General features: G+C 49.4%; 1 protein-coding gene across 4 annotated transcripts in view; it reads left to right on the top strand.

Annotated features, from left to right (window-relative positions):
* The window catches only part of LOC137347642 (adenylate kinase isoenzyme 1-like), a 165645-nt gene that overhangs the window by 112996 nt on the left and 26382 nt on the right, over positions 1-26267 (top strand). For 3 of the 4 annotated variants that reach the window (XM_068012264.1, XM_068012266.1, XM_068012267.1), the window contains one exon: positions 3273-3308. In XM_068012264.1, the coding sequence (XP_067868365.1) occupies positions 3273-3308 (36 nt within the window). Of the gene's footprint in view, positions 1-2438; positions 2752-3272; positions 3309-26267 lie in introns of those variants that run through there. The other variant, XM_068012265.1, reaches the window with a different exon arrangement.

Below are 26267 nucleotides of genomic sequence, written 5' to 3' on the forward strand. Positions count from 1 at the left end.
CAGTGAAGCAATGACATCATTGTGTCGCCTGCACTCTGCACACAGAAAGTTACACAGAATCTTTTACCAGATGAGATTTAAATTAGAGAGCATCTGTAACTTTTACTTTGATGCTTTGAAGTCAAATTATAAAAAGGATTGAAACCACAGCTAACCGCTAGTTTCTCCATCTGATTCGAGTGTTTCCTGAAATAAACTCAGCTGGTGAGGGAATTAACTAACCTCTGACTATCCTTCAGGGCTATGCTCAAAGTTGTGTGACATTTTCTGCACTGTAATTATTTGCTGTCTTTATTAGTTGTGGCTCAGTTGGTAACACTCTTGCCTCTGAGCAAGGAGGTTCCTTACTTCAGTTCCCACTCCAGGACCAGAGCACAAAAATCAAGGTTGATGCTTTTGTTGGAGGTACTGTCTTTTGGATGAGACATTAAACTGAGACCCCATCAGCCCTCTCAGTGGGCACTATTGTGAAGAATAGCAGGGGAGTTATTGCTGGTGTCCGGGCCAATATTGATACTTCAACGAATGTCATTAAAACAGATTAGCTGGTCATTATCACATTGCTGTTTGTGGGAGCTTGCTGTGCGTAAATTGGCTGCTCCGTTTCCTACATTTCAACAGTGACTACACTTCAAAAGTTCTTCATTGACTGTAAAGCGTCCAGTGGTCGTGAAAGTCGCTATATAAATGCAAGTCTTTTTACTGTCAGAACTGTAAATCAACAACGTGGGGGTGCCAGCACCCTGTGAACACAACACTGCCTACATAGGTAACTGACTGCCCGACATCCACCCCCCGCCCCCTGCCATCTGAAGGTACTATCACAGGCACTGACTATCCTCCAGTACCTATTCTTCCCAGATAGTAAGGGGTAGACATTCAACCAGGGTAATTGCACCACATCTCTCAGTGACCGCCTGTTATACTTCCCAGCCTGATAGTCCATGCTATAAAAGTCAGTGGAACTGAGTATTGGATGGGGTGTTCAATGAGGTATAATGGGTTCACTTCCTCAAAGGAGCTAATGGTTGCGAGTGGCTGTTTGTTTTTCTTGCTCTCTAACCAACAGGCACTGAGAGCAACTGTAATCCTTCTACTGAGATCAGCCAACTCAGCACTGTGCACGGATGGAACCCGAGTCCTGTGTAACTCGGCCTCACACCAAGCTTATTCTAACAGGGAATAAGGCTCTGGAGACACCAACTCCATTTCTGGCCATCTTGGGACAGGAGTAAGGAAGGCACGGAGTAGGAAAGCAGAGGGAGGGAAAGGATCATTTAATTGTGAGGAATGTTTTTAAGGTCACCAAATGCACATTGTGACCATTTGAACTTGTTATTCAGGATTCTGGAAGAGGCTGCCCAGCTTCAAATTTAATTAGAACGAACAAATGTGCATTTCAGTAGCACCTTTCTCACCCTCCAGATGTTTCAAAGTGTTTTGCAGTCAATGAAGCACTTTTGGAACGTAGTCACAGGTGCAAGGTAGGGAAAGGCTGCAACCAATTAGCACACAGCAAGATCCCACAAACAGCCACGAGATAATGACCAGATCATCTGTTTTAGTGATGAGAAATTAGCTATATGCAAATTAAAATACATTCGTATATCACTGCAGTTTTGTCACATGGTACATCTTGGGCTTGTCAAAACCGTCCTGCACAAGCTGGTGTTAAAGATAATTTGGCAACAATCCCTGGTGTTGGACTCATGTGAAACAGTCTGCCTGAACAAACTGATAATCTTACAGGATTGGGTCGTGGCACGTTATTTAACTTGTTGCTGTTTTCCTTGTTGGCTTGTTCCCTGTTCTTGAAGGGGAGGAAAGGTGGAGCCAGCGGCTAGTCAGCCAAAGGACAATACCTTAAACTGATAAATACAGACAGCAAGCCGCCACTGAAATCCCACAGCACTTTCTGAAGGAGTCCGGCGAGTCTTTCTCGAGTTCTACTCAACTTCCCCTCAACCAATAGAGCCAACCGATTAGTGGTCTTGGTTTTTGTTTGTGGGATCTTGCTGTGTACTCAACAGCTGCTACATTTGCCTTCATCCAAACAGCTACCTGCCCTTCAAATGCACAGTATGTGAAGAACTTTGTCAGGGGTGCATTAAAACACTATATAAAGGGAAGCTGTTTTTTTGTAGCTTGTCAGCAGAATCTCTAGGGGGTTAATGGGTTTCCAGCTGCTATTAATGTGTTGCTAGGTGAACCATTGCTGTTAAAGTTATCGATATAAGGAAACAATGGACTATTATGGGTCTGAGTGTCAAAAGATTTTAATGGTTAACCAAGCCAGCTTCCTCGAGAGACTGTGACTCGCTTTTTCAGAAAAACAAAACCTCTCCTACTTTCCTTCTTAACTAGAATTTTTTATTTTGTTATCCTCTGGTCCAAGATAACCAGAGTTGATTATAATTAACTTAAATTATCCTCCCCGCCACTCCCACTCCAGACTTTGTCTGCCTACTATTTTGGAATGGCATTGAGGGAGAAATCAAAGCAGGGATTGGAATTCCAATACTTAGTGGGTCAGCCTTGACTTCCGGCTAAATACTGAGACTAGCAACTGTAGCCGTGGAAACGCATGATTCAACAGTGGCTCCTTACAGTCAAAACAGTTACACTGATTAAACAGAAGGGTTATGTGCCATCCAGCTCTCCCTCAATCGGACCAACAAAACTAAGGGTAAAATATGGGTGTCAACTGCTCCTCCAGTTCCTCGACTAAAGTGCAGAGCATAGCTGCTAAAGGTAAGCAAGGAGATAGCGGGGCAGACTAGATTGGAAGGCCTACTGACAGCTTGAAGGAAAGGGGGCCTGCAGGCTCATGGTGGCTTTCAACTGTTCCCACTTGATTTCAGGCTGGTCTGGCGGGTGTCTCAGTTCAATTATTGTGGAAAGTTGCGAAGACGTTAGAATGCCAGACGGACGATTTACGAGGGAGGCCCGTAAGAATGTGAGCTTTACGGCCTTGTTACGAGGGGAACTGACAGTGGTTTACGATGATAGGCAAAAGGTTAATGTAGTGAACATTACTTCAAACGAAACCGTTCCTGCAAGGACAGGGGGACAAAAGTTTCAGAGCTGAGAGACTAGGGAAGGCATCAGGAAGTTTCTTCATGTGTAATGTAATCAAGCCTCGGACTTCCGGGTAAGGCAGCAATTTTCATGAAACTGTTGGGGGCCTTGGTCCCACATGTAGATCCAGCTATTAAACTTAAGACTAGTTGTAATTGTTGAGTTTAACAGTCAGTTTCTGTTAAATCCCGCAGACAAACTGAAAGAATGCAAGATTATCTTTGTTGTTGGTAAGTACGAACTTTATTTGTGATTAATAAACCAGTATTTTAGTAAAATTAACTGAACTGACTTTTTGAGTACCACTTTTGAACAATTGATACCTCGCGCAAGCTGCTCACAGTGTGACATGCTGAGAAGGGAACTCCCCACCGTTTTCAACGGGGGCAGTGTCTTCATGTAACATGTTAGCAAACACTAAATAGGAGGCTACACTGCAACAAGTCCTGCACCCCTCACTGACTGTGATAGACTGTAACCCTCCCTCACTGACTGTGATAGACTGTAACCCTCCCTCACTGACTGTGATAGACTGTAACCCTCCCTCACTGAGTGTGATAGACTGTAACCCTACCTCACTGGGTGAGATAGACAGTAACCCTCCCTCACTGAGTGCGATAGACTGTAATCCTCCCTCACTGAGTGCGATAGAGTGTAATCCTCCCTCACTGAGTGAGATAGACTGTAACCCTCCCTCACTGAGTGTGACAGACTGTAACCCTCCCTCACTGAGTGCGATAGACTGTAACCCTCCCTCACTGAGTGCGGTGGACTGTAACCCTCCCTCACTGAGTGAGATAGACTGTAACCCTCCCTCACTGAGTGCGATAGACTGTAACCCTCCCTCACTGAGTGCGATAGACTGTAACCCTCCCTCACTGAGTGCGATAGACTGTAACCCTCCATCACTGAGTGCGATAGACTGTAACCCTCCCTCACTGAGTGCGATAGACTGTAACCCTCCCTCACTGAGTGTGATAGACTGTAACCCTCCCTCACTGATTGCAATAGACTGTAACCCTCCCGCATTGAGTGCGATAGACTGTAACCCTCCCTCACTGAGTGCGATAGACTGCAACCCTCCCTCACTGAGTGCCATAGACTGTAATCCTCCCTCACTGAGTGAGATGGACTGTAACCCTCCCTCACTGAGTGCGATAGACTGTAATCCTCCCTCACTGAGTGCGATAGAGTGTAATCCTCCCTCACTGAGTGTGATAGACTGTAATCCTCCCTCACTGAGTGTGATAGACTGTAACCCTCCCTCACTCAGTCCGATAGACTGTAACCCTCCCTCACTGAGTGTGATAGACTGTAACCCTCCCTCACTGAGTGCGGTGGACTGTAACCCTCCCTCATTGAGTGCGATTGACTGTAACCCTCCCTCACTGAGTGTGATAGACTGTAACCTTCCCTCACTGAGTGTGATAGACTGTAACCCTCCCTCACTGAGTGCGGTGGACTGTAACCCTCCCTCATTGAGTGCGATTGACTGTAACCTTCCCTCACTGAGTGTGATAGACTGTAACCCTCCCTCACTGAGTGAAATAGACTGTAACCCTCCCTCACTCAGTGCGATAGACTGTAACCCTCCCTCACTGAGTGCGATAGACTGTAAACCTCCCTCATTGAGTGCGATAGACTGTAACCCTCCCTCACTGAGTGTGATAGACTGTACCCTTCCCTCACTGAGTGTGATAGACTGTAACCCTCCCTCACTGAGTGGGATAGACTGTAACCCTCCCTCACTGAGTGCGATAGACTGTAACCCTCCCTCACTGAGTGCGATAGACTGTAACCCTCCCTCACTGAGTGCGATAGACTGTAATCCTCCCTCACTGAGTGAGATAGACTGTAACCCTCCCTCACTGAGTGAGATAGACTGTAACCCTCCCTCACTGAGTGAGATAGACTGTAACCCTCCCTCACTGAGTGCGATAGACTGTAACCCTCCCTCACTGAGTGCGATAGACTGTAACCCTCCCTCACTGAGTGCGATAGACTGTAACCCTCCCTCACTGAGTGCGATAGACTGTACCCTCCCTCACTGAGTGTGATAGACTGTAACCCTCCCACACTGAGTGCGATAGACTGTAACCCTCCCTCACTGAGTGCGATAGACTGTAACCCTCCCTCACTGAGTGAGATAGACTGTAATCCTCCCTCACTGAGTGCGATAGACTGTAACCCTCCCTCACTGAGTGAGATAGACTGTAACCCTCCCACACTGAGTGAGATATACTGTAATCCTCCCTCACTGAATGCGATAGACTGTAACCCTCCCTCACTGAGTGAGATAGACTGTAATCCTCCCTCACTGAGTGCGATAGACTGTAACCCTCCCTCACTGAGTGAGATATACTGTAATCCTCCCTCACTGAATGCGATAGACTGTAACCCTCCCTCACTGAGTGAGATAGACTGTAATCCTCCCTCACTGAGTGCGATAGACTGTAACCCTCCCTCACTGAGTAAGATAGACTGTAATCCTCCCTCACTGAATGCGATAGACTGTAACCCTCCCTCACTGAGTAAGATAGACTGTAATCCTCCCTCACTGAATGCGATAGACTGTAACCCTCCCTCACTGAGTGCGATAGACTGTAACCCTCCCTCACTGAGTGTGATAGACTGTAACCCTCCCTCACTGATTGCAATAGACTGTAACCCTCCCGCATTGAGTGCGATAGACTGTAACCCTCCCTCACTGAGTGTGACAGACTGTAACCCTCCCTCACTGAGTGCGATAGACTGTAACCCTCCCTCACTGAGTGCGATAGACTGTAACCCTCCCTCACTGAGTGCGGTGGACTGTAACCCTCCCTCACTGAGTGAGATAGACTGTAACCCTCCCTCACTGAGTGTGATAGACTGTAATCCTCCCTCACTGAGTGTGATAGACTGTAACCCTCCCTCACTCAGTCCGATAGACTGTAACCCTCCCTCACTGAGTGTGATAGACTGTAACCCTCCCTCACTGAGTGCGGTGGACTGTAACCCTCCCTCATTGAGTGCGATTGACTGTAACCCTCCCTCACTGAGTGTGATAGACTGTAACCTTCCCTCACTGAGTGTGATAGACTGTAACCCTCCCTCACTGAGTGCGGTGGACTGTAACCCTCCCTCATTGAGTGCGATTGACTGTAACCTTCCCTCACTGAGTGTGATAGACTGTAACCCTCCCTCACTGAGTGAAATAGACTGTAACCCTCCCTCACTCAGTGCGATAGACTGTAACCCTCCCTCACTGAGTGCGATAGACTGTAAACCTCCCTCATTGAGTGCGATAGACTGTAACCCTCCCTCACTGAGTGTGATAGACTGTACCCTTCCCTCACTGAGTGTGATAGACTGTAACCCTCCCTCACTGAGTGGGATAGACTGTAACCCTCCCTCACTGAGTGCGATAGACTGTAACCCTCCCTCACTGAGTGCGATAGACTGTAACCCTCCCTCACTGAGTGCGATAGACTGTAATCCTCCCTCACTGAGTGAGATAGACTGTAACCCTCCCTCACTGAGTGAGATAGACTGTAACCCTCCCTCACTGAGTGAGATAGACTGTAACCCTCCCTCACTGAGTGCGATAGACTGTAACCCTCCCTCACTGAGTGCGATAGACTGTAACCCTCCCTCACTGAGTGCGATAGACTGTAACCCTCCCTCACTGAGTGCGATAGACTGTACCCTCCCTCACTGAGTGTGATAGACTGTAACCCTCCCACACTGAGTGCGATAGACTGTAACCCTCCCTCACTGAGTGCGATAGACTGTAACCCTCCCTCACTGAGTGAGATAGACTGTAATCCTCCCTCACTGAGTGCGATAGACTGTAACCCTCCCTCACTGAGTGAGATAGACTGTAACCCTCCCACACTGAGTGAGATATACTGTAATCCTCCCTCACTGAATGCGATAGACTGTAACCCTCCCTCACTGAGTGAGATAGACTGTAATCCTCCCTCACTGAGTGCGATAGACTGTAACCCTCCCTCACTGAGTGAGATATACTGTAATCCTCCCTCACTGAATGCGATAGACTGTAACCCTCCCTCACTGAGTGAGATAGACTGTAATCCTCCCTCACTGAGTGCGATAGACTGTAACCCTCCCTCACTGAGTAAGATAGACTGTAATCCTCCCTCACTGAATGCGATAGACTGTAACCCTCCCTCACTGAGTAAGATAGACTGTAATCCTCCCTCACTGAATGCGATAGACTGTAACCCTCCCTCACTGAGTGAGATAGACTGTAACCCTCCCTCACTGAGTGCGATAGACTGTAACCCTCCCTCACTGAGTGTGATAGACTGTAATCCTCCCTCACTGAGTGAGATAGACTGTAATCCTCCCTCACTGAGTGTGATAGACTGTAATCCTCCCTCACTGAGTGAGATAGACTGTAACCCTCCCTCACTGAGTGCGATAGACTGTAACCCTCCCTCACTGAGTGAGATAGACGGAATTCCTCCCTCACTGAGTGTGATAGACTGCAACCCTCCCTCACTGAGTGAGATAGAATGGAACCCTCCCTCACTGAGTGCGATAGACTGTAACCCTCCCTCATTGAGTCTGATAGACTGTAACCCTCCCTCACTGAGTGCGATAGACTGTAACCCTCCCTCACTGAGTGCGATAGACTGTAACCCTCCATCACTGAGTGCGATAGACTGTAACCCTCCCTCACTCAGTGCGATAGACTGTAACCCTCCCTCACTGAGTGCGATAGACTGTAACCCTCCCTCACTGAGTGCGATAGACTGTAACCCTCCCTCATTGAGTGCGATGGACTGTAACCCTCCCTCACTGAGTGTGATAGACTGTAACCTTCCCTCACTGAGTGCGATAGACTGTAACCCTCCCTCACTGAGTGCGATAGACTGTAACCCTCCCTCACTGAGTGCGATAGACTGTAACCCTCCCTCATTGAGTGCGATGGACTGTAACCCTCCCTCACTCAGTGCGATAGACTGTAACCCTCCCTCACTGAGTGCGATAGACTGTAACCCTCCCTCACTGAGTGCGATAGACTGTAACCCTCCATCACCGAGTCCGATAGACTGTAACCCTCCCTCACTGAGTGTGATAGACTGTAACCCTCCCTCACTGAATGTGATAGACTGTAACCCTCACTCACTGAGTGTGATAGACTGTAACCCTCCCTCACTCAGTGCGATAGACCGTAACCCTCCCTCACTGAGTGCGATAGACTGTAACCCTCCCTCACTGAGTGCGGTGGACTGTAACCCTCCCTCATTGAGTGCGATAGACTGTAACCCTCCCTCATTGAGTGCGATAGACTGTAACCCTCCCTCACTGAGTCCGATAGACTGTAACCCTCCCTCACTGAGTGTGATAGACTGTAACCCTCCCTCACTGAGTGCGATAGACTGTATCCCTCCCTCACTGAGTGCGATAGACTGTATCCCTCCCTCACTGAGTGCGATAGACTGTAACCCTCCCTCACTGAGTGCGATAGACTGTATCCCTCCCTCACTGAGTGCGAAAGACTGTAATCCTCCCTCACTGAGTGAGATAGACTGTAACCCTCCGTCACTGAGTGCGATAGACTGTAACCCTCCCTCACTGAGTGAGATAGACTGTAACCCTCCCTCACTGAGTGAGATAGACCGTAACCCTCCCTCACTGAGTGCGATAGACTGTAACCCTCCCTCACTGAGTGCGATAGACTGTAACCCTCCCTCACTGAGTGCGACTGACTGTAACCCTCCCTCACTGAGTGTGATGGACTGTAACCCTCCCTCACTGAGTGCGATAGACTGTAACCCTCCCTGACCGAGTGCGATAGACTGTAACCCTCCCTCACTGAGTGAGATAGACTGTAACCCTCCCTCACTGAGTGTGACAGACTGTAACCCTCCCTCACTGAGTTCGATAGACTGTAACCCTCCCTCACTGAGTTCGATAGACTGTAACCCTCCCTCACTGAGTGCGATAGACTGTAACCCTCCCTCACTGAGTGCGATAGACTGTAACCCTCCCTCACTGAGTTCGATAGACTGTAACCCTCCCTCACTGAGTGCTATAGACTGTAACCCTCCATCACTGAGTGCGATAGACTGTAACCCTCCATCACTGAGTGCGATAGACTGTAACCCTCCCTCACTGAGTGCGATAGACTGTAACCCTCCCTCACTGAGTGCGATAGACTGTAACCCTCCCTCACTGAGTGAGATTGACTGTAACCCTCCCTCACTGAGTGTGATAGACTGTAACCCTCCCTCACTGAGTGCGATAGACTGTAACCCTCCTTCACTGAGTGCGATAGACTGTCACCCTCCCTAATTGAGTGCGATAGACTGTCACCCTCCCTCACTGAGTGTGATTGACTGTAACCCTCCCTCACTGAGTGAGATTGACTGTAACCCTCCCTCACTGAGTGAGATAGAACGTAACCCTCCCTCACTGAGTGTGATAGACTGTAACCCTCCCTCACTGAGTGCGATAGACTGTAACCCTCCCTCACTGAGTGCGATAGACTGTAACCCTCACTCACTGAGTGTGATAGACTGTAACCCTCCCTCACTCAGTGCGATAGACCGTAACCCTCCCTCACTGAGTGCGATAGACTGTAACCCTCCCTCACTGAGTGCGGTGGACTGTAACCCTCCCTCATTGAGTGCGATAGACTGTAACCCTCCCTCATTGAGTGCGATAGACTGTAACCCTCCCTCACTGAGTCCGATAGACTGTAACCCTCCCTCACTGAGTGTGATAGACTGTAACCCTCCCTCACTGAGTGCGATAGACTGTATCCCTCCCTCACTGAGTGCGATAGACTGTATCCCTCCCTCACTGAGTGCGATAGACTGTAACCCTCCCTCACTGAGTGCGATAGACTGTATCCCTCCCTCACTGAGTGCGAAAGACTGTAATCCTCCCTCACTGAGTGAGATAGACTGTAACCCTCCGTCACTGAGTGCGATAGACTGTAACCCTCCCTCACTGAGTGAGATAGACTGTAACCCTCCCTCACTGAGTGAGATAGACTGTAACCCTCCCTCACTGAGTGAGATAGACTGTAACCCTCCCTCACTGAGTGAGATAGACCGTAACCCTCCCTCACTGAGTGCGATAGACTGTAACCCTCCCTCACTGAGTGCGATAGACTGTAACCCTCCCTCACTGAGTGCGACTGACTGTAACCCTCCCTCACTGAGTGTGATGGACTGTAACCCTCCCTCACTGAGTGCGATAGACTGTAACCCTCCCTGACCGAGTGCGATAGACTGTAACCCTCCCTCACTGAGTGAGATAGACTGTAACCCTCCCTCACTGAGTGTGACAGACTGTAACCCTCCCTCACTGAGTTCGATAGACTGTAACCCTCCCTCACTGAGTGAGATAGACTGTAACCCTCCCTCACTGAGTGCGATAGACTGTAACCCTCCCTCACTGAGTGCTATAGACTGTAACCCTCCATCACTGAGTGCGATAGACTGTAACCCTCCATCACTGAGTGCGATAGACTGTAACCCTCCCTCACTGAGTGCGATAGACTGTAACCCTCCCTCACTGAGTGAGATAGAACGTAACCCTCCCTCACTGAGTGTGATAGACTGTAACCCTCCCTCACTGAGTGCGATAGACTGTAACCCTCCCTCACTGAGTGCGATAGACTGTAACCCTCCATCACTGAGTGCGATAGACTGTAACCCTCCATCACTGAGTGCGATAGACTGTAACCCTCCATCACTGAGTGCGATAGACTGTAACCCTCCATCACTGAGTGCGATAGACTGTAACCCTCCATCACTGAGTGCGATAGACTGTAACCCTCCATCACTGAGTGCGATAGACTGTAACCTTCCCTCACTGAGTGAAATAGACTGTAACCCTCCCTCACTGAGTGTGATAGAGTGTAACCCTCCCTCACTGAGTGAGATTGACTGTAACCCTCCCTCACTGAGTGCGATAGACTGTAACCCTCCATCACTGAGTGCGATAGACTGTAACCCTCCCTCACTGAGTGAAATAGACTGTAACCCTCCCTCACTGAGTGTGATAGAGTGTAACCCTCCCTCACTGAGTGAGATTGACTGTAACCCTCCCTCACTGAGTGCGATAGACTGTCACCCTCCCTCACTGAGTGAGATAGACTGCAATCCTCCCTCACTGAGTGTGATTGACTGTAACCCTCCCTCACTGTGTGCGATAGACTGTAACCCTCCCTCACTGATTGTGATAGACTGTAACCCTCCCTCACTGAGTGCGATAGACTGTAACCCTCCCTCACTGAGTGAGATTGACTGTAACCCTCCCTCACTGAGTGTGATAGACTGTAACCCTCCATCACTGAGTGCGATAGACTGTAACCCTCCCTCACTGATTGTGATAGACTGTAACCCTCCCTCACTGAGTGCGATAGACTGTAACCCTCCCTCACTGAGTGCGATAGACTGTAACCCTCCCTCACTGAGTGAAATAGACTGTAACCCTCCATCACTGAGTGCGATAGACTGTTACCCTCCCTCACTGAGTGAAATAGACTGTAACCCTCCCTCACTGAGTGCGATAGACTGTAACCCTCCCTCACTGAGTGCGATAGACTGTAACCCTCCCTCACTGAGTGCGATAGACTGTAACCCTCCCTCACTGAGTGAAATAGACTGTAACCCTCCATCACTGAGTGCGATAGACTGTAACCCTCCATCACTGAGTGAAATAGACTGTAACCCTCCCTCACTGAGTGCGATAGACTGTAACCCTCCCTCACTGAGTGAGATTGACTGTAACCCTCCCTCACTGAGTGTGATAGACTGTAACCCTCCTTCACTGAGTGCGATAGACTGTCACCCTCCCTCACTGAGTGCGATAGACTGTAACCCTCCTTCACTGAGTGCGATAGACTGTCACCCTCCCTCACTGAGTGAGATAGACTGCAATCCTCCCTCACTGAGTGTGATTGACTGTAACCCTCCCTCACTGAGTGCGATAGACTGTAACCCTCCTTCACTGAGTGAGATTGACTGTAACCCTCCCTCACTGAGTGTGATAGACTGTAACCCTCCCTCACTGTGTGCGATAGACTGTAACCCTCCCTGACCGAGTGCGATAGACTGTAACCCTCCCTCACTGAGTGAGATAGACTGTAACCCTCCCTCACTGAGTGTGACAGACTGTAACCCTCCATCACTGAGTGCGATAGACTGTAACCCTCCATCACTGAGTGCGATAGACTGTAACCCTCCCTCACTGAGTGCGATAGACTGTAACCCTCCCTCACTGAGTGTGACAGACTGTAACCCTCCATCACTGAGTGTGATAGACTGTAACCCTCCATCACTGAGTGCGATAGACTGTAACCCTCCCTCACTGAGTGCGATAGACTGTAACCCTCCCTCACTGAGTGCGATAGACTGTAACCCTCCCTGACCGAGTGCGATAGACTGTAACCCTCCCTCACTGAGTGCGATAGACTGTAACCCTCCCTCACTGAGTGCGATAGACTGTAACCCTCCCTGACCGAGTGCGATAGACTGTAACCCTCCCTCACTGAGTGAGATAGACTGTAACCCTCCCTCACTGAGTGTGATAGACTGTAACCCTCCATCACTGAGTGCGATAGACTGTAACCCTCCATCACTGAGTGCGATAGACTGTAACCCTCCCTCACTGAGTGAGATAGACTGTAACCCTCCCTCACTGAGTGCGATAGACTGTAACCCTCCCTGACCGAGTGCGATAGACTGTAACCCTCCCTCACTGAGTGTGACAGACTGTAACCCTCCATCACTGAGTGCGACAGACTGTAACCCTCCTTCACTGAGTGAGATAGACTGTAACCCTCCCTCACTGAGTGTGATAGACCGTAACCCTCCCTGACCGAGTGCGATAGACTGTAACCCTCCCTCACTGAGTGTGACAGACTGTAACCCTCCCTCACTGAGTGTGATAGACTGTAACCCTCCCTCACTGAGTGAGATTGACTGTAACCCTCCCTCACTGAGTGTGATAGACTGTAACCCTCCCTCACTGAGTGAGATTGACTGTAACCCTCCCTCACTGAGTGTGATAGACTGTAACCCTCCATCACTGAGTGAAATAGACTGTAACCCTCCCTCACTGAGTGTGATAGACTGTAACCCTCCCTCACCGAGTGCGATAGACCATAACCCTCCCTCACTGAGTGTGATAGACTGTAACCCTCCCTCACCGAGTGCGATAGACCGTAACCCTCCCTCACTGAGTGTGATAGACTGTAACCCTCCCTCACTGAGTGAGATAGACTGTAACCCTCCCTCACTGAGTGAGATTGACTGTAACCCTCCTTCACTGAGTGCGATAGACCGTAACCCTCCCTCACTGAGTGTGATAGACTGTAACCCTCCTTCACTGAGTGCGATAGACCGTAACCCTCCCTCACTGAGTGTGATAGACTGTAACCCTCCTTCACTGAGTGAGATAGACTGTAACCCTCCTTCACTGAGTGAGATAGACCGTAACCCTCCCTCACTGAGTGAGATAGACTGTAACCCTCCTTCACTGAGTGAGATAGACTGTAACCCTCCCTCACTGAGTGCGATAGACTGTAACCCTCCTTCACTGAGTGAGATAGACTGTAACCTTCCCTCACTGAGTGTGATAGACTGTAACCCTCCCTCACTGAGTGTGATAGACTGTAACCCTCCCTCACTGAGTGCGATCGGCTGTCACCCTCCCTCACTGAGTGTGATAAACTGTAACCCTCCCTCAATGAGTGAGATAGACTGTAACCTTCCCTCACTGAGTGTGATAGACTGTAACCCTCCCTCACTGAGTGATAGACTGTAACCCTCCCTCACTGAGTGCGATAGGCTGTCATCCTCCCTCACTGAGTGTGATAAACTGTAACCCTCCCTCAATGAGTGAGATAGACTGTAACCTTCCCTCACTGAGTGTGATAGACTGTAACCCTCCCTCACTGAGTGTGATAGACTGTCACCCTCCCTCACTGAGTGTGATAAACTGTAACCCTCCCTCAATGAGTGAGATAGACTGTAACCTTCCCTCACTGAGTGTGATATACTGTAACCCTCCCTCACTGAGTGTGATAGACTGTAACCCTCCCTCACTGAGTGCGATAGGCTGTCACCCTCCCTCACTGAGTGTGATAAACTGTAACCCTCCCTCAATGAGTGAGATAGACTGTAACCTTCCCTCACTGAGTGTGATAGACTGTAACCCTCCCTCACTGAGTGAGATAGACTGTAACCCTCCCTCAATGAGTGAGATAGACTGTAACCTTCCCTCACTGAGTGTGATAGACTGTAACCCTCCCTCACTGAGTGTGATAGACTGTAACCCTCCATCACTGAGTGCGATAGACTGTAACCCTCCCTCACTGAGTGTGATAGACTGTAACCTTCCCTCACTGAGTGTGATAGACTGTAACCCTCCCTCACTGAGTGAGATAGACTGTAACCCTCCCTCAGTGAGTGCGATAGAGCATAACCCTCCCTCACTGAGTGAGATAGAACGTAACCCTCCCTCACTGAGTGTGATAGACTGTAATCCTCCCTCACTGAGTGTGATAGACTGTCACCCTCCCTCACTGAGTGCGATAGACTGTAACCCTCCCTCACTGAGTGCGATAGACTGTAATCCTCCCTCACTGAGTGAGATAGAACGTAACCCTCCCTCACTGAGTGCGATAGACTGTAATCCTCCCTCACTGAGTGAGATAGACTGTAACGCTCCCTCACTGAGTGCGATAGACTGTATTCCTCCCTCACTGAGTGCGATAGACTGTAACCCTCCCTCACTGAGTGTGATAGCCTGTAACCCTCCCTCACTGAGTGAGATAGACTGTAACGCTCCCTCACTGAGTGCGATAGACTGTACTCCTCCCTCACTGAGTGAGATAGACTGTAACGCTCCCTCACTGAGTGAGGTAGACTGCAATCCTCCCTCACTGAGTGTGATAGACTGTAACCCTCCCTCACTGAGTGCGATAGACTGTAACCCTCCTTCACTGAGTGCGAAAGACTGTAACCCTCCCTCACTGAGTGTGATAGCCTGTAACCCTCCCTCACTGAGTGAGATAGACTGTAACGCTCCCTCACTGAGTGCGATAGACTGTAATCCTCCGTCACTGAGTGTGATAGACTGCAACCCTCCCTCACTGAGTGTGATAGCCTGTAACCCTCCCTCACTGAATGAGATAGACTGTAACGCTCCCTCATGAGTGCGATAGACTGTAACCCTCCCTCACTGAGTGAGATAGAACGTAACCCTCCCTCACTGAGTGCGAAAGACTGTAACCCTCCCTCATTGAGCGCGATAGACTGTAACCCTCCCTCACGGAGTGCGATAGACTGTAACCCTCCCTCATTGAGTGAGATAGACTGTAACGCTCCCTCACTGTGTGCGATAGACTGTAATCCTCCGTCACTGAGTGTGATAGACTGTAACCCTCCCTCACTGAGTGAGATAGACTGTAACCCTCCCTCACTGAGTGCGATAGACTGTAACCCTCCCTCACTGAGTGAGATAGACTGTAACGCTCCCTCACTGAGTGCGATAGACTGTAATCCTCCGTCACTGAGTGTGATAGACTGTAACCCTTCCTCACTGAGTGTGATAGACTGTAACCCTCCCTCACTGAATGCGATAGACTGTAACCCTCCCTCACTGAGTGCGAAAGACTGTAACCCTCCCTCATTGAGTGCGATAGACTGTAACCCTCCCCCACTGAGTGCGATAGACTGTATCCCTCCCTCACTGAGTGCAATAGACTGTATCCCTCCCTCACTGAGTGCGATAGACTGTAACCCTCCGTCACTGAGTGCGATAGACTGTAACCCTCCCTCATTGAGTGCGATAGACTGTAACCCTCCCCCACTGAGTGCGATAGACTGTATCCCTCCCTCACTGAGTGCGATAGACTGTATCCCTCCCTCACTGAGTGCGATAGACTGTATCCCTCCCTCACTGAGTGCGATAGACTGTATCCCTCCCTCACTGAGTGAGATAGACTGTAACCCTCCCTCACTGAGTGAGATAGACTGTAACCCTCCGTCTCTGTTTGCGATAGACTGTAACCCTCCCTCACTGAGTGCGATAGACTTTAACCCTCCCAAACTGAGTGAGATAGACTGTAACCCTCCCTCACTGATTGTGATAGACTGTCACCCTCCCTCACTGAGTGTGATAAACTGTAACCCTCCCTCAATGAGTGAGATAGACTGTAACCTTCCCTCACTGAGTGTGATATACTGTAACCCTCCCTCACTGAGTGTGATAGACTGTAACCCTCCCTCACTGAGTGCGATAGGCTGTCACCCTCCCTCACTGAGTGTGATAAACTGTAACCCTCCCTCAATGAGTGAGATAGACTGTAACCTTCCCTCACTGAGTGTGATAGACTGTAACCCTCCCTCACTGAGTGAGATAGACTGTAACCCTCCCTCAATGAGTGAGATAGACTGTAACCTTCCCTCACTGAGTGTGATAGACTGTAACCCTCCCTCACTGAGTGTGATAGACTGTAACCCTCCATCACTGAGTGCGATAGACTGTAGCCCTCCCTCACTGAGTGTGATAGACTGTAACCTTCCCTCACTGAGTGTGATAGACTGTAACCCTCCCTCACTGAGTGAGATAGACTGTAACCCTCCCTCAGTGAGTGCGATAGAGCATAACCCTCCCTCACTGAGTGAGATAGAACGTAACCCTCCCTCACTGAGTGTGATAGACTGTAATCCTCCCTCACTGAGTGTGATAGACTGTAACCCTCCCTCACTGAGTGCGATAGACTGTAACCCTCCCTCACTGAGTGCGATAGACTGTAATCCTCCCTCACTGAGTGAGATAGAACGTAACCCTCCCTCACTGAGTGCGATAGACTGTAATCCTCCCTCACTGAGTGAGATAGACTGTAACGCTCCCTCACTGAGTGCGATAGACTGTATTCCTCCCTCACTGAGTGCGATAGACTGTAACCCTCCCTCACTGAGTGTGATAGCCTGTAACCCTCCCTCACTGAGTGAGATAGACTGTAACGCTCCCTCACTGAGTGCGATAGACTGTAATCCTCCCTCACTGAGTGAGATAGACTGTAACGCTCCCTCACTGAGTGCGATAGACTGTATTCCTCACTCACTGAGTGCGATAGACTGTAACCCTCCCTCACTGAGTGTGATAGCCTGTAACCCTCCCTCACTGAGTGAGATAGACTGTAACGCTCCCTCACTGAGTGCGATAGACTGTACTCCTCCCTCACTGAGTGAGATAGACTGTAACGCTCCCTCACTGAGTGAGATGGACTGTAATCCTCCCTCACTGAGTGTGATAGACTGTAACCCTCCCTCACTGAGTGCGATAGACTGTAACCCTGCTTCACTGAGTGCGAAAGACTGTAACCCTCCCTCACTGAGTGTGATAGCCTGTAACCCTCCCTCACTGAGTGAGATAGACTGTAACGCTCCCTCACTGAGTGCGATAAACTGTAATCCTCCGTCACTGAGTGTGATAGACTGCAACCCTCCCTCACTGAGTGTGATAGCCTGTAACCCTCCCTCACTGAGTGAGATAGACTGTAACGCTCCCTCATGAGTGCGATAGACTGTAACCCTCCCTCACTGAGTGAGATAGAACGTAACCCTCCCTCACTGAGTGCGAAAGACTGTAACCCTCCCTCATTGAGTGCGATAGACTGTAACCCTCCCTCACGGAGTGCGATAGACTGTAACCCTCCCTCATTGAGTGAGATAGACTGTAACGCTCCCTCACTGTGTGCGATAGACTGTAATCCTCCGTCACTGAGTGTGATAGACTGTAACCCTCCCTCACTGAGTGAGATAGACTGTAACCCTCCCTCACTGAGTGCGATAGACTGTAACCCTCCCTCACTGAGTGCGATAGACTGTAATCCTCCGTCACTGAGTGTGATAGACTGTAACCCTTCCTCACTGAGTGTGATAGACTGTAACCCTCCCTCACTGAATGCGATAGACTGTAACCCTCCCTCACTGAGTGCGAAAGACTGTAACCCTCCCTCATTGAGTGCGATAGACTGTAACCCTCCCCCACTGAGTGCGATAGACTGTATCCCTCCCTCACTGAGTGCAATAGACTGTATCCCTCCCTCACTGAGTGCGATAGACTGTAACCCTCCCTCACTGAGTGCGATAGACTGTAACCCTCCCTCATTGAGTGCGATGGACTGTAACCCTCCCCCACTGAGTGCGATAGACTGTATCCCTCCCTCACTGAGTGCGATAGACTGTATCCCTCCCTCACTGAGTGCGATAGACTGTATCCCTCCCTCACTGAGTGAGATAGACTGTAACCCTCCCTCACTGAGTGAGATAGACTGTAACCCTCCGTCTCTGTTTGCGATAGACTGTAACCCTCCCTCACTGAGTGCGATAGACTTTAACCCTCCCAAACTGAGTGAGATAGACTGTAACCCTCCCTCACTGATTGTGATAGACTGTCACCCTCCCTCACTGAGTGTGATAAACTGTAACCCTCCCTCAATGAGTGAGATAGACTGTAACCTTCCCTCACTGAGTGTGATATACTGTAACCCTCCCTCACTGAGTGTGATAGACTGTAACCCTCCCTCACTGAGTGCGATAGGCTGTCACCCTCCCTCACTGAGTGTGATAAACTGTAACCCTCCCTCAATGAGTGAGATAGACTGTAACCTTCCCTCACTGAGTGTGATAGACTGTAACCCTCCCTCACTGAGTGAGATAGACTGTAACCCTCCCTCAATGAGTGAGATAGACTGTAACCTTCCCTCACTGAGTGTGATAGACTGTAACCCTCCCTCACTGAGTGTGATAGACTGTAACCCTCCATCACTGAGTGCGATAGACTGTAGCCCTCCCTCACTGAGTGTGATAGACTGTAACCTTCCCTCACTGAGTGTGATAGACTGTAACCCTCCCTCACTGAGTGAGATAGACTGTAACCCTCCCTCAGTGAGTGCGATAGAGCATAACCCTCCCTCACTGAGTGAGATAGAACGTAACCCTCCCTCACTGAGTGTGATAGACTGTAATCCTCCCTCACTGAGTGTGATAGACTGTAACCCTCCCTCACTGAGTGCGATAGACTGTAACCCTCCCTCACTGAGTGCGATAGACTGTAATCCTCCCTCACTGAGTGAGATAGAACGTAACCCTCCCTCACTGAGTGCGATAGACTGTAATCCTCCCTCACTGAGTGAGATAGACTGTAACGCTCCCTCACTGAGTGCGATAGACTGTATTCCTCCCTCACTGAGTGCGATAGACTGTAACCCTCCCTCACTGAGTGTGATAGCCTGTAACCCTCCCTCACTGAGTGAGATAGACTGTAACGCTCCCTCACTGAGTGCGATAGACTGTAATCCTCCCTCACTGAGTGAGATAGACTGTAACGCTCCCTCACTGAGTGCGATAGACTGTATTCCTCACTCACTGAGTGCGATAGACTGTAACCCTCCCTCACTGAGTGTGATAGCCTGTAACCCTCCCTCACTGAGTGAGATAGACTGTAACGCTCCCTCACTGAGTGCGATAGACTGTACTCCTCCCTCACTGAGTGAGATAGACTGTAACGCTCCCTCACTGAGTGAGATGGACTGTAATCCTCCCTCACTGAGTGTGATAGACTGTAACCCTCCCTCACTGAGTGCGATAGACTGTAACCCTGCTTCACTGAGTGCGAAAGACTGTAACCCTCCCTCACTGAGTGTGATAGCCTGTAACCCTCCCTCACTGAGTGAGATAGACTGTAACGCTCCCTCACTGAGTGCGATAAACTGTAATCCTCCGTCACTGAGTGTGATAGACTGCAACCCTCCCTCACTGAGTGTGATAGCCTGTAACCCTCCCTCACTGAGTGAGATAGACTGTAACGCTCCCTCATGAGTGCGATAGACTGTAACCCTCCCTCACTGAGTGAGATAGAACGTAACCCTCCCTCACTGAGTGCGAAAGACTGTAACCCTCCCTCATTGAGTGCGATAGACTGTAACCCTCCCTCACGGAGTGCGATAGACTGTAACCCTCCCTCATTGAGTGAGATAGACTGTAACGCTCCCTCACTGTGTGCGATAGACTGTAATCCTCCGTCACTGAGTGTGATAGACTGTAACCCTCCCTCACTGAGTGAGATAGACTGTAACCCTCCCTCACTGAGTGCGATAGACTGTAACCCTCCCTCACTGAGTGCGATAGACTGTAATCCTCCGTCACTGAGTGTGATAGACTGTAACCCTTCCTCACTGAGTGTGATAGACTGTAACCCTCCCTCACTGAATGCGATAGACTGTAACCCTCCCTCACTGAGTGCGAAAGACTGTAACCCTCCCTCATTGAGTGCGATAGACTGTAACCCTCCCCCACTGAGTGCGATAGACTGTATCCCTCCCTCACTGAGTGCAATAGACTGTATCCCTCCCTCACTGAGTGCGATAGACTGTAACCCTCCCTCACTGAGTGCGATAGACTGTAACCCTCCCTCATTGAGTGCGATGGACTGTAACCCTCCCCCACTGAGTGCGATAGACTGTATCCCTCCCTCACTGAGTGCGATAGACTGTATCCCTGCCTCACTGAGTGCGATAGACTGTATCCCTCCCTCACTGAGTGAGATAGACTGTAACCCTCCCTCACTGAGTGAGATAGACTGTAACCCTCCTTCTCTGTTTGCGATAGACTGTAACCCTCCCTCACTGAGTGCGATAGACTTTAACCCTCCCAAACTGAGTGAGATAGACTGTAACCCTCCCTCACTGATTGTGATAGACTGTCACCCTCCCTCACTGATTGTGATAGACTGTCACCCTCCCTCACTGAGTGCGATAGACTGTAACCCTCCCTCACTGAGTGGGATGCACTGTAACCCTCCCTCACTGAGTGAGATAGACTGTAACCCTCCCTCACTGAGTGTGTTAAACTGTCACCGTCCCTCACTGAGTGCGATAGACTGTAACCCTCCCTCACTGAGTGTGATGCACTGTAACCCTCCCTCAGAGTGCGATAGACTGTATCCCTCCCTCACTGAGTGCGATAGACTGTAACCCTCCCTCACTGAGTGCGATAGACTGTAACCCTCCCTCACTGAGTGAGATAATGTAAGTGTAGGTGAGAATGGTACGTGAAAATCTATCTCGCATCATAATATGATCGAGTTCAACGTAATGTTGAATTCTCCTCCTCCTGACGTCCCCACCATCACTGGTACCAGTATTCAACCAATTTGCTTCCCTGCACATGATATATAGGCATGGCTGAGCACAATGGATACAGCAAAGGCTATGACCCCAAATGGCCCCAACAACATCCTGGTTGCATTACTGAAGACCTGTGGTCCACAACTAGCTGTCCCCCTAGCCACCCTGTTCCAGCACAGCCTCAACACTGGCATTTTAGTTTTAGAGTTACAGCACTGAAACAGGCCCTTCGGCCCACTGAGTCTGTGCCGACCATCAACCACCCATTTTATACTAATCCTACACTAATCCCATATCCCTACCACATCCCCCACCTGTCCCTATATTCCCCTACCACCTACCTATACTAGGGGCAATTTATAATGGCCAATTTACCTATCAACCTGCAAGTCTTTTGGCTGTGGGAGGAAACCGGAGCACCCGGAGAAAACCCACGCAGACACAGGGAGAACTTGCAAACTCCACACAGGCAGGTCCCAGAATTGAACCCGGGTCGCTGGAGCTGTGAGGCTGCGGTGCTAACCACTGCGCCACTGTGCCGCCCTAAGTGATGCACTGTAACCCTCCCTCACTGAGTGAGATGGACTGTAACCCTCCCTCACTGAGTGCGGCATCTACCCGATAATATGGAAAATTACCCAGCTATGTCCTGTCCGTAAAGAGCAGGACAAGTACAAACCGACCAGTTACCACCCTATCAGTCTACTCTCAATCATCAGCAATGTGATGGAAGGTGTTGCAAACAGTGCTACCAAGCAGTTCGTACTCAGTAACAACTTGCTCAATGATGCTCAGTTTGGGTTCTGCCAGGGACACTTGGCTCCAGACCTCATCACAGTCTTGGTATAAACATGGATAAAAGAGCTGAATTCTCGAGTTGAGGTGACAGTGAATGCCCTCGACATCAAGGCAACAGTTGACCGAGTGTGGCATCAAGGAGCCCTCAGAAAATGAGAGTCACTGGGAATTGGGAGAAAACTCTCCACTGGCTGGAGTCATAGCTAGGTGGAAGGTACTATCAGAGGACCTTGATGAGTTGCTGCATCTTGTAGATGGTACACACTGCTGCTGCCAGTGTGCGCACTGGAGGAGGGAGTGAATGTTGTAGGTCGTGGATGGGGTGCCGACCAAGCAGGCTGCTTTGTCCTGGATGGTGTTGAGCTTCTTGAGTGTTGTTGGAGCTGTACCCATCCAGGCAAGTGGAGAGTATTCCATCACATTCCTGACTTGTGCCTTGTAGATGGTGGACAGGCTTTTGGGATTCAGGAGGTGAGTTACTTGTCGCAGGATTCCTAGCCTCTGATCTACTCTTGTAGCAACAGCGTTTATCTGCCTGGTGCAGTTAAACTTCTGGTCAATGGTAACCCCCAGGATGTTGATAGTGTGGGATTCAGCGATGGTAATGCTATTGAGCATCAGGGGGAGATGCTTAGATTCTCTCTTGTTGGTGATGGTCATTGCCTGGCACTTGTGTGGTGTGAATGTTACTTACCACTTATCAGCCCAAGCCTGGATATTGTCCAGGTCTTGCTGCATGCGAGCATGGACTGCTTCAGTATCTGAGGAATCGCGAATGATGCTGAACATTGTAAAATCATCAGTGAACATCTTATTTCTGAGCAAATGATGGAGGGAAGGTCAGTGATGAAGCAGCTGAAGATGGTTGGGCCTAGGACTTTACCCCGAGGAACACCTGCAGTGATGTCCTGGGATCGAGATGATTGACCTCCAACAACCATCTTCCTTTGTGCTAGGTATGAGTCCAGCCAGTGGAGAGTTTTTCCCCCTGATTCCCATTGTCTCCAGTTTTGCTGGGGCTCCTTGGTTCCATACTTGGTCAAATGCTGCCTTGATGCCAAGGGCAGTCACTCTCACCTCACCTCTGGAGTTTAGCTCTTTTGTCCATGTTTGAACCAAGGCTGTAATGAGCTGACCTGGCAGAACCCAAACTGAACATCACTGAGCAGGTTATTGCTGAGCAAGTGCCACTTGATAGCATTGTTGATGACACCTTCCATCACTTTACTGCTGATTTAGAGAAGACTGACGGGTGGTAATTGGCTGGATTGGATTTATCCTGCTTTTTGTGGACAGGACATACCTGGGCAATTTTCCACATTGCCGGGTAGATGCCAGTGTTGAGGCTGTACTGGAACAGCTTGGCGAAGGGCGCAGCTAGTTCTGGAGCACAGGTCTTCAGTACTACAGCCGGTATGTTGTCAGGGCCCATAGCCTTCAGCTGTTTCTTGATATTACATGTATCGAATCGAATTGTCCGAAGACAGCATCTGTGATACTGGGGACCTCAGGAGGAGGCCGAGAGGGGGCTAGTTTTCTCAGCTGGCGCAGACATGATGGGCGGAATTACTTCTTTCTGTGCTGTAACTTTTCTATGATTCTCTGGTTCTATGGTTCATTTCTGGCTGAAGATGTTTGCAAATGCTTCAGCCTTTTCTTTTGCACTGATATACTGGGCTTCCCCACCATTGAGGATGGGGATGTTTGTGGAGCCTCCTCCTCCTGTCAGTTGTTTAATTGTCCACCACCGTTCACGACTGGATGTGGCAGGGCTGCAGAGCTTTGATCTGATTCGTTGGTTGTGGGATTGCTGAGCTCTGTCTATTGCATGCTGCTTCTGCTGTTTGGCATGCAAGTAGTCCTGTGTTGCAGCTTCACCAGGTTGACATCTCATTTTTACTTATGCCTGGTGCTGCTCCTGGCGGGCCCTCCTACACTCTTCATTGAACCAGGGTTGGTCCCATGGCTGGATGGTAATGGTAGAGTGAGGGATATGTCGGGACATGAGGTTACAGATTGTGGTTGAGTACAATTCTGCTGCTGCTGGTAGCCCACAGCACCTCATGGAATCCCAGTTTTGTGATCCAGTGTAGCCCCTCCCAAAAGAACTATGCTCGTATCTTGCCATTTCTTCACTGCCACTGAGTCAAAATCCTGGAACTGCTTCCCAAACAGCACTGTGAGTGTACCTACAGCACACAGACTGCAGAGATTCAAGGTAGTGGCTCACCACCACCTTCTCAAGGGCTGTTGTGGATGGAATGACGTAAATTCATTGGAAGCACTTCAAAGAAGGTTTACTGGACTAACCTGACATTCAAAGACATTACAATCACTGAATCCCCCACTATCAACATCCTGGGGGTTACCATTGACCAGAAACTTAACTGGAGTAGCCATATAAATACTGTGGCTACAAGAGCAGGTCAGAGGCTAGGAATCCTGTGGCGAGTAACTCACCTCCTGACTCCCCAAAGCCTGTCCACCATCTACAAGGCACAAATCAGGAGTGTGATGGAATACTCTCCACTTGCCTGGATGGGTGCAGCTCCAACAACCCTCAAGAAGCTCGATACCATCCAGGATAAAGCAGCCTGCTTGATTGGCACCCCATCCATCACCTTCAACATTCACTCCCTCCACCACCGATGCACAGTGGCAGCAGTGTGTACCATCTACAAGATGCACTGCAGTAACGCACCAAGGCTCCTTAGACAGCACCTTCCAAACCCGCGACCTCTACCACCTAGAGGGACAAGGGCAGCAGATGCATGGGAACACCACCACCTGCAAGTTCCCCTCCAAGCCACACACCATCCTGACTTGGAACCAAATCACCGTTCCTTCACTGTTGCTGGGTCAAAATCCTGGAACTCCCTTCCAAACAGCACTGTGGTTGTACCTACCCCACGTGGACTGCAGGGGTTCAAGAAGGCAGCTCATCACATTCTCAAGGGCAATTAGGAATGGGCAATAAATGCTGGCCTAGTCAGTGATGCCCACATCCCATGAATGAATTTAAAAAACCTGGAATGGGCAGGTTGTCTTATGAGGAAAGGTTAGACAGGCGAGGTTTGTATCCGCTGGAGTTTAGCAGAGTAAGAGGCAACTTGATTGAAACATATAAGGCCCTGACGGTCTTGACAGGGTGGATGTGGAAAGGATGTTTCCCTTTGTTGGAGAATCTAGAACTAGGGGTCACTAATTAAAAATAAGGGGTCGCCCATTTAAGACAGAGGTGAGGAGAATTTCTTCTCTGAGGGTCGTGAGTCTTTGGAACTCCTATCCTCAAAAGGTAGTGGAAGCAGAGTCTTTGAATATTTTAAGGCAGAGCTAGATAGCTTCTTGATAAGTAAGGGGTGGAAGGTTATCGGGGGTTAGGTGGGAATGTGGAGTCTAGGTTACAATCCAATCAGCCATGATCTTATTGAATGGCGGAGCAGGATTGAGGGGCCGAGTGGCCTATTCCTGCTCCTAATTCGTATGTTTGTATGTATGACAATAACTGGCCTTGATAGCGAAGAAAATAAAAACCTGGGGCGGGGGAGGGGTCTGGGTACATAGATAATTAAAGTGTCAAGAACAAGGACAGAAAATAATCAGAAATCTAATGGAATGTTTGTTTTTATATCGAGAGGAATAGAACACAACAGGTTGGAAGTTATGCGAGAGTTATACAAAGCCCTGGTTAGACCACACCTGGAGTTACTGTGAACAGTTCTGGGCACCACATCTTAGGAAGGATATATTGGCCTTGGAGGGAGGGCAGTGTAGATTTACCAGAATGATACCTGGACTCCAAGGATTAAATTATGAGGAGAGAATATACAAACAAGGGTTGTATTCCCTGGAATTTAGAAGGTTATGTGATTTGTTTGATGTTTTCTAAATATTAAGGGAAACAGATAGGGTAGAGAAAGAGAAACAATTTTCACTGGTTGTGGAGTCTAGGAGAAGGGGGCAGAGTTTAAAACTTAGAGCCAGACCTTTCAGGAGTGAAATGAGGAAACACTTCGACACATGAAGATTGGTAGAGGTCTGGAACTCTCTTCCGCAAATGGCAACTGATGCTAGATCATTTGTTAATTTGAAAACTGAGATTGATAGATTTTTGTTAGCTGAAGGTTTTAAGGGATATCGGATAAAGGCGGGAATATGGAGTTAGGTCACATATCAGACATGATCTCATTGAATGGCAGAACAGGCTCAAGGGGCTGAA

This window comes from Heterodontus francisci, chromosome 32, assembly GCF_036365525.1.
Source record: "Heterodontus francisci isolate sHetFra1 chromosome 32, sHetFra1.hap1, whole genome shotgun sequence".
NCBI lineage: Eukaryota > Metazoa > Chordata > Chondrichthyes > Heterodontiformes > Heterodontidae > Heterodontus > Heterodontus francisci.